Genomic DNA, 9310 nt, shown 5'->3' with positions numbered 1-9310 from the left:
TGGGCGTAGGGCCGCTAGGTACAGACGCCACTCCACTCCACTGCCACCGCCGCAGCCAGGAAGTCCCCGGGCCCACCCCGTGTCCCCAGCCAGCCTTGGGCGCAAGCGTGGAAAGGCGGGCGGCCTGCACGGGCCGGAATGCCTGAGCCGCCCCCTCAGCGTAGGGCGAAGCACTGTTTCGATAACTGCCCTGCGGTTGCTATTCCTCAAACCAAGAGGGGCCGCAGAGAAAGGGGGAGAGACAAACACTCGGAAACGAGAGCCCCAGGGGGACCCTAAATCATGGGGCTGCTGAGTCAGAGAAGGGCCACCCTCGGTGAGGACACGGAGATGGGGGCATCAGAGGGAAGCGGATGGTCCAGCTTCTCCTCTGCAAGGCGGCCCGTGTGTCCTGTGAAGGTGGCCCTCCAGGCAGACAGGCCCTGAAACACTCACTGGACCTGCCTGGTGGGTCCCTACCCGAACCCGAGTCCCCTCTCCTGGCAGCTCTGCACCGAGCCGTCACCGTGGTCCTGCCTCTGAGCCGCGTCCTCGCCGTGTGCGGCTGGGTCTGTGGCCTCCTGGGCTCCCTGGCCCGGAGCGTCCCTCTGCTGCTCTTTACTGGCTGCTACTTCCTGCTGGGGGGTGAGTCTGCAGCCCGTGGGGGCCACAGGTCTTGGGAGTGGGGTGCTGCCTCTCCTGCCACCTGTCCCCTGCCCCCTCTGGGTTGCTAAGCCTGGGCCTACCCTGGGGATTGAGCTGCAGCAGGCTAGGGCACCCTAGGTGGCACCGGGGCCTTATCAAGGTGGGGGCTCAGGGCAGAGGCCCAGAGACAGGGATGGAGCGGGTGGGGTGCAGGGTTGAACTTCCAGGCCGGGGAGGCTCAAGGGTCTCCGGGGTGTCCCGGGACCTGCCTACCCTGCTGGGCCTGTGCCAGGGGGGCGGGGTCAGCTCCCACTGGTCCTCTTTCCTTCCCAGCCTGTCCTGGAGGAAGGAGCAAGGCCAGGCAGGGCCAGGCATCAGGGCGGGGTGAGAAGGGGCCTCGGAGTCCTTGGCAGTGACCCCAACCCAGGCCCAGTCCGACCAGTAACGGATCACCAGCTGATATTCATCTGAGTCCAGCGTTCCCTCAGGGACTCATGTGACACTGCACCGTGGGCACTCTGGGGTCCCAGCTTCCAGCTGAGATATCTGAGGATTCACCAAGGTCAGTAGGAAACTTGTTCTGGGGTCCCCTTTAGTGCCTTTTGGTGCCGTCTGCCCCAGCCAGACGCCCAGCGCCCCCAAGGCTGGCTGTACTGACAAGGCTGGTGCCTCCTCGGGGTCAGTCCTCAGTGGTCCCCACCATTTGGGGCCAGGCCTGAGCTGGGCCTGGTGTCCCAGACCAGCTCAGCTGTCATGGTCGTGGCACTCAAGGCCCAGATCACGCAGGCTTGGGGCTCCCTCCTGGGCAGTCCTGCTTCCTCCCCAGGGGACCCTGGGCCCTTTGGGAGGCCTGGGTCAGGAGGAAGTAGGTGGGCCTTCGGGTGCCAAGAGCTGGGGGACCGACAGCCTGGGTGTTTGGCTTCGAGAGAGAAAGCAGGAAGAATCAAAACGGAGCCCCGGACGCCCGCCGCGCGCGTCCAGAATTTGATTGCGAGGACTTTGGGAAGCCGCAGAGACGGGGGACTGGGTGGACTTCTTACCAAGAAACCTTATGACGACAGGACACCTTGGCAGTATGCTCCGAACCAAGGTACGCGCCGGGGACGGAGTGGGCGTCCCCGCTCCGAGGGCCGAGGGGCTCCCGGGCGGTCAGTGGGCCTGGCTGGGGGGACGCCCTCCGCCCCACTCCCCCGCTCGGGTGCAACCTGGCTGTGCTGCACACACGGGACAGTGGGGTTCTCCACGGAAACGGGTCAGCTGACGTCAGAAGCTCGCGCAGGCGTCCTGGGTGGAGCCAGGGATGGAAGACACAGCAGCTCTGGGGGGTCTGAGACAGGCATGTCACCCCAAGGGGACCGCCTGGGGCAGCGGACCTCACGTCCCTCTCCTATCGGCCCTACAAGAGGGAGAGGGAGCTGGGTTGTCCCAGGATGGAGCCGGATGGCAGGGGAGTCCTTCCCTGAGATAGGAGCCTGGGCCTGGAGTAGTGAACTCTGAACTCTGCTGCAGTCGCCCAGCTTGGGGTCCGGGGGTGGGGGGTCCAGCGTGGGAGCTCGCTCCGCTCTGGCAGAGCAGCGGGTCCTCTCCTCAGCCAGGCTGGACGGAGGCAGCGGGTGGCTTGGGGAGCAGCTGAGCCGATGGGGCGGCCTGGTGGGTGGGCGAGCGGGGGCTCGTCCTGGAGCTGGCGTGGCTGCCGGCCGGGACAGCTGCCTGCTTCTGGGGCTCCAGCTGCAGGAGAGCTTCCGAGGAGGCCTGAGAGGTGTCCGCCAGCCCCCTTGGGCTGACTGGCTTCACGTCCTCCCCCAGATTAAATCCATAACTTCTGCTGCTGCTCCGCCCAGCCCTGGGCCAGTGGCCATCAGTCCCCTGCTCCCCGCTCCCTCCTGCCCATCTTCGGTCAAGTGGGGAACCACGGAGGATCAGGGGGAGAGGCAGGCAATAAGGGGATCCCAGGGTTGTGCCCCTTTACTGGGCAGTATCCAGAGGGAGCATCACGTACCCAGGAAGCGCCTGTGGGAACCTCAGCGCCCGCCTGCTCCTGGCTGACACCCACCACAGTTGGCACCAAGAACGGGCTATGACGTCAGCCCAGAGCTGTGGGACGGGAGTGGCTCTCTGAGCTGGTCCTGAGCCCGGGTGGACAGGCAAAGGTCACAGTGCCCAGCTCTTTGCCTGCCCCTGAACCATGGGGCGAAGGGCCACCCAGCACCTGTCACCCTGTGCAAAGCCTATGTCACCCTTTAGGAGAAAGCTCTGCACAGAGTCACACAGGACGGTGTCCCCTCTGGGGCAGGACAGGGGTTATAGCAGCAGAGAGGAAGGGCCTGACCTCAGTCCTGGGGCGGAGAGAGGGCTTCTGGAAGTGGCAGCACCTAGGCCTGGGCCGGAAGGGCGAAGGGGAAGCCCAGGGAAGTGGGGAGGGGTGGCCGAGAGGGATGGGGTTGGGGCCAAGGTGCGGGTCAGGGGACTGTCCCAGAGCTCCAGAGTCTCCGGTTGCCACGGGCGGTGTGTGCATGCGTAGGGGCGGTTTCAGGAATGAGGACCATGTGTTGGGGTGCTGTTTGTAAAGGGGCTTTGTGGGGTGAGGTCCTGGGTTCGAGGACTGAATCGGAGCCTCCATTCCTCCCGCAGACCAGTGGGCGGGGCTCCCGAGGCCCCGTCTGCAGGAGGAGGCCAGGGACCCAGGCAGGGCCAGTGGCCCCAGCGGGCACGCGCACTGAGCAGTCCCCCCGCCCCTCCCCAGGTGCCCTGACCCTGGCGGGGGTCAGCGTCTACATCAGCTACTCGCACCTGGCCTTGGCCGAGACGGTGAGCCAGTACGGGCCGGGCCACGTGCGGCATGTCCGCGTCGGCTTCGGCTGGTCAGTGGCCCTGGCTTGGGGCCACTGTGCCTTTGAGGCACTTGGCGGCACCCTCCTGCTCGCCACGGCCCGAGCCCTCCGCCTGCGCCGGCATCCGGGTGCCCCCCACTCTGTGGTCATCTGACCCCAGGCAGGTGGGCAGCGCATGGGGGCAGAGGGGCTCGGTTTCCCTTTGCACCCCGTTCTGCAGGTGGGGCTGAAGTCCTGCCCGGGAGGGGGCCCCAGCGGTGGTCGGGGGGCTGGGGGCCAGAATCCAGGCTCCCTTTGCTTGGTAAAGTCGGATGTTTAGGGGCTCCCCTGCCCCGTTCAGGCCTCTCAGGGACTAACTGGTTTAGTGTCCTGTACAGATGAGAAAGTGAGTCCCAAAGAGGAGGCAAGTGGCCACGGGGCTTAGTGGTGGAGTCACTGGGGGCTCAGGGGTCCCCTCGCCTCTTGGGGTGTGGCCTGCACTCGCCCCTCCCCATGGGTCCTGGTGTGCCACGGCTATCCCCATTCCTGGGGGCGGGGGAGAGGCTGCCCGTCTTGGGGCGGGGGCAGCCGGAGACAGAAGCGGTGCCCTGGGTTAGACGCCCGCCGAGCTGGGCTCCGTGCAGCGTGCCGCGTGCCACGTGCCATGCGGGGTCCGCCCGCCTTCTGTGACAACACTCAGCATTCATCCGCTTTACAGATGGGGAGACTGAGGCCCAGATCACCCCGGAGCAGGTGGCAGAGTCAGTGCCCTCACTGGCTGGCGGGGCCTGTGTCCACGCGTCCCGGAGAGCAGGCATTGGTGGGAGCAGCTCATGGGGGGCCCGGGAGCCCCCTCAGGTCTGCAGATGCAGGGGCGCCAAGCGGGCCGGATGCACCTCTGCCTTCTCCCGTTTTCAGGCCCCTGTCCTTCCTTGTCGTGGTGCGGCTGCTGCTCCTGCAGTGGGCGGGCACTCCAGGGTCCCCATCGTCCCAACCGCAGTTCCCTGGGGGACATCTGCTATCACCAGGGGCCTGGTGGGCGCCCTGAACAAGCAGGTGTGGAGGTCCCGGTGGGCGGGGTCGGAGCCGGGCTCAGTGGAGAGGTAGAGGGGCTGCTCAGGCAGCAGGGGCCGGGCGGCCGGGTGGCGGGGCCAGAGCCTGGAGCTTCGGCTGCAGGCTTATTGAGTGGAGGCTGCATGTGGGCTGGATGGGGCTCTTCTCACAGACCCAGGTCCCCAGGAGAGGCCCCTCGAGGGCTAGACAGGCAGCGAGGTGGGCGGCCAGCCCACACCTGGTCACCGTGGTCTATAAAGGCTGAGATGCACTCCAAGGTGGGGTGGTCGGTGGCAGGGGACCCTGAGGGCTGCACTGTGCTGAGGCCGAGGTGTGTGCTGGAGTGTGGGGGGGCGGCCTCTCTCGCCTTGCTCTTCCCCTTCCCCTGCCCTCCCCTTATTGCTTCAAAGGGAACAGGAAGCTCCTGGGGCCCCAGGGGGCTGGCACCATCTGGGGAGCAGCCCGCTGAGGGACAAAGAGCTGGGGGTTGAGCAGGGGCTGCCCTTTCTACTCTGCTTTAGCATTTACCATTCCACGCAGCGACATTTTGCCAATTTGTCCTTAAATAAATCAGCTTGGGCTGTGCGCGAGATAAGCCTTTTTCCCTCTCTTAAAAAAGTTCAGAATAGGTAGCGAGAGCCTGTGGCTTACAAACACTGTGTGTTCGTGTGTGTCCGGCCACGTCCCTCCATCCGGGGACACCCGCGTGTGTGTCTGTGTGTCCACGCATCCAGAGACGTGTTTTGCAGACACAAGCTCCTCATTTCCAGGTTGGCACGGGGCTGGGGTGCTCCCTGAGCCTCCCAGTTGAACCCAGGACTGGCCTCGTGGGCTCTAACGTCTTCCTCCTCTCGGACCCACGGTGGCTTCTCTGGTGCGTTTGCTGGGGGACAGGCAGTGAGTGCAAGAGTTTCACCCTGGGCTGGGACTCTGGAGACAGGACCCTGGAAGACACACATCGGTGGCCTCTGGGACCTGGCGCTCCCTGAAGGTGGGCATGGAGGGCATGGGGTGGTACTGTCCCTTGTCCTCGTCTAAAACAGACCTGCCCACCTCTGGCCCCAGGCCAGGGCGGCGGGGACGCAGCTAGGCCAGCCTGTGACGCGCCTCACCTCAGTCCCCACGGTGTTTCGCCCTTCACCAGGTGGCCAGCCTGTGCGGCCAAGGCGAAAAGCGGGTAAGTGCCCCGGGGGAGCGACCAGGGCACCACTGGAGGGCGCTGAGGGCAGGCATGGTGGCAGGCACGGTGGCAGGCAGGGGGTGGAGGAAGAAGCGGGGGCGGGGGAGGCAGCGGGGGCGCACACCGGCTCCGGCCCTTGCAGCGTGTGGTCCCCCACGGCCTGCAGCGTGTGGTCCCCCACGGCCAGCACGCGCAGGGCGCCTGCCTGCACCCCGCTTCGCTCCTGCTCCCTGTGGGGTCCAACAAGGAAAGCCGGGGGCCTGCCTGAGGCCACCGAGTCTGAGGGACAGCTGTGAGTCTGAATAGGCAGCACAGGCCCGGGCCAGGACGAGGCCGGCACGGCTGGGGGCGCCTGATCTCCGGGTCAGGCCCAGGCACCCCTAGCACGCCATTGCGGTCTGGGCCAGTCAGACTCCATCCCGGTCCCTGTCCCTGTCCCCTCCTGTGGCAACGGAGTTGTGAGTGTTAAGCGTGGATTGCTGGGGGGCGGCTCCTGGAAGAGAGAGGCTGAGACAAGCATCTGAGGGCGTCCTGCTTGGGTTCCCCTGACTGGTTCCATGCACCGATGTTTCTTGAGAAGAAGTTCAAGTGACCGTCACTTGCAGCCCTGAGTCCTGGCCAAAGCAGGCGACAGGAGCTCGCTCGGGACCTCGGCTCCCTGTCCCATGGAAAGCTTCCGGGAGGGGGTTCTTGAGCTGAACCACCGTGGACAGTGGGCCGTGGGCAAGCTGACCATCAGAGGAAGCAGAGGGCTGGGGGACAGCCACTCGGAAGGCAGAGGACGGAGTCAAAGGGCGCGAGCTGGCAGAGCCTCAGCTCTGTCTCCGGTTCTCAGTGCTAACTTCTAACTTCTGTCCCTGGATGTCCCTGGACTACAACTGTGTCTGCACAATCACTGTCCTTGACTTGCCGAGACTCCCGTGGGCCTCTGTCCTCACAGTTGAATGACAAGCCCTGACTCGGATGGCCCTGACATCCGGGCCCCATCACAGCCCCGCCTTCATTGGTGGCCGGTCCAGCCAGCCCTGCCCTGTCTCACCTGCGCTGGCCCCTCCCCCTCTGGGACACTAATCTGCACCATCTCATGTGGCCCCTGCCACACTGAGTCAGGCCAACCTGGCCATCAATTCCTGCGGAAGTGACTGTGTGTGACCAGGTGATACAGACATGACAGCTTCCGCCTCAGTCTCTTAGATCACTGCCCCCAGGGGAAGCCAGCCGTCATACTACGAAGACACTCAAGCAGCCCTGGGAAGACCCACCCCCGTCCCAAGCCAGGAGCCCAGGCCTCCTGCCCAAAGCCGGCCTAAAGTGCCAGCTGTGCGGCCGGGTGAGCCAGTCACACTGGAAGTGCTCATGCAGACAACGCCACCCTAGCCAGCACCTCGACCGCAACCTCATGAGAAGCTCCAGGCCAGGACCGCCCAGCTGAGCCACTCCCCGATTCCCCACCCACGGAAACTGGAAACTACGAGAAATAGTTAAGGATTATTGCCATTTCAAGACACTATGCTTCGGGGTGACTTGGGACGCAGCAGTGGATAACTAATACAGCATGTGTTTGCTGGCACCTGCCCCAGACGGGCCACGTACATACATATATATAGATCCAGAACGAAATACACAAAAATATTCATAGTGGTTATCCTTGGGTGATTTTTATTATTTATTTATTTATTTTTATTTTTTTTACGCCTACAGCATCTGGTCTTCCTAGGTGGTCTCCCATCCAAGTACTTACCAGGCCTGACCCTGCTTAGCTTCCGAGATCAGATGGGATCAGGCGTGTTCAGGATGACATGGCCGTCGACTTGGATTATTTTTAAAAATATATTTTGTCTAGGTCTCCAGCCGACTCTTGCAGGACGGCTGGCCTTCACCGCCGACTCTGCCTAAATTCCCCCAGGAATTGCTAAAATCTAGAGCCAGTCCCAAATCATTTACAAATAAAGACGCATTATTTTGTAAGCAGAAAATTTTATTGTTTTAAAAGGTAACTGTATATTAGATGACTACGGGATAAAGCCCCAGCCCCTCCGCGGCAGCTCACGCCCCTGGCCATCCAGCTCGGCCTCCCTCTCACACAACCTGAGCACAGGGGGCTGCCACGAGCCACGCGAGCAAGTGCCCCAGGGCGGTCCCCTCTCCTAAGGCTGGGAGCAGAGGCCCTGCCTTGGCCTCCTACCAGCCTGTGGTGCGGGGCTGGGACAGGGTCCCACCCGCCCCTGCCTGCTTAGGCGCCCTGTCCCTGACCCAGGAGGCACTCAGGGTTTGCTGAAGCCTCCACCCTAAGTGTCATGGGAAGTTAGGGGTCCAAGGAAACCAGCAAGTAACAGGACACCTCCTCCCGCTCACTCTCCGGGGACACCTCCAAGGCACAGGGTCCCATCACCCCAGCTGCCTCAGCATGAACCCCCACTTCCTGAGCACCGGCTCTGCATCCTGTGCCGGCCTTGTGGTGCCCCACAGCGCCCAGTGACCGGGCTGTCCAGGAGGACAGCTGCACGTGCAGCGTGTGGCTGGTCTGGGCCACCTTGTCAGCGCTCACGGCCTGTAGGCACCCGCACAGCTCCCTGTGTTCGTGGACAGTGGTGAGGTCCCCAGAGCAGATGGGGGACACCAGTTCCTGGAGCCCGACCCTGCCCAGCCCTGTCACCCCAGGAAAGGCAGAGGGCAGCCCGACCGTGGCAGGAGGAAAGAGGGACGCCTAGTCTTGATATGGCCTTTGGAGTCGCCAGACTTGGCTCTGCTACTTTTGAGCTGTGTGACCTTGGACAGATCAGTTAACCCCTCTGGGCCTTGGTTTCTTCATCTGTCAAGTAGGGACATCATGGGGCGAAGTGGATGTAAAGACTCGAGTTAGAGGCTGCGGCCTGCCGGATCCTGCAGCGGAAGGATTGAGACAGCCGGGGGCGCTGGCGGTGAGGCCAGCCGGACACTCCTGCTCCCTAGATGCCGCTTCAGGGGCTCAGCCGCTGACCTCTGTCTGGGTCTGAAGGATGCACACCTGCTAGGGATCTGGGGCCTGTTGCAGGGGACCCCGAGGCTCTCCCCTGGACAAAAAGAAGTGAGGGTGGGGGCCGTGGTCCAGGCACCTTTGGGGGAGATCTGGGTGTTCCAGAGGTCCCCCAGCAACACCTCCTCGGCTTCAGCCAGTCCCACCAGGGCAGCCGCGGCCAGCAGTCTGGCCCGGCACATCCTCTCACCCAGGGCTTGCTGGAGGTGCCGGGCTTGTTCGATGAAGTCCTTGCCTCCTCCCCGACCAGGGCTCCCACTGATGTGTCTGTCCTTAGGGCTGGGGCTGGGGGCAAAGGGGACAGGGACAGGGGAGGGCAGACTCTGTGGCCCCCTCTGGGGAGGGGTTAACGGGGCCAGGCAAATGAGCTCGAGGCCCCGTGTGACTATCCCCTCCGCTTGGCCAGGTCCAGGGTGCGTGGGGCAGGTCCTGGAGAGGGTGGGAGTGCACAGCCGCCATCTGCAGGTGTGTGTGGGGAGGGGAGACGGGGGATCCGGTCCAGAGGTCCAGGGACACCTCCTACCTCCGTCCTGTCTGCTCCTCCCCAGCTCTGGGCTGTGGAACCTCCCCCTGTGCCTCGGACGTTGGCACAGACATCCCAGCTAAGGAGAGGGAGGAACAGAGCCG

At 63.9% G+C, this 9310-nt stretch overlaps 1 protein-coding gene and 1 pseudogene across 1 annotated transcript; one reads left to right on the top strand and one right to left on the bottom strand.

Annotated features, from left to right (window-relative positions):
• Window positions 1-282: 282 nt before the first annotated feature.
• Window positions 283-3718, top strand: TMEM235 (transmembrane protein 235). The gene is made up of 3 exons (XM_039859865.1): window positions 283-316; window positions 487-624; window positions 3368-3718. The coding sequence occupies exons 1-3, from the start codon at window positions 283-285 to the stop codon at window positions 3607-3609; spliced, it is 414 nt and encodes a 137-aa protein (XP_039715799.1). The 3' UTR covers window positions 3610-3718.
• A 3641-nt stretch (window positions 3719-7359) lies between these two features.
• On the bottom strand, window positions 7360-7478 carry LOC120600395 (uncharacterized; annotated as a pseudogene).
• Between the last annotated feature and the right edge of the window lie 1832 nt (window positions 7479-9310).

This window comes from Pteropus medius, unplaced genomic scaffold (genome assembly GCF_902729225.1).
Source record: "Pteropus medius unplaced genomic scaffold, Ma_sr-lr_union100, whole genome shotgun sequence".
Lineage (NCBI taxonomy): Eukaryota > Metazoa > Chordata > Mammalia > Chiroptera > Pteropodidae > Pteropus > Pteropus medius.
This window is presented reverse-complemented; position numbering and strand designations above follow the sequence as displayed.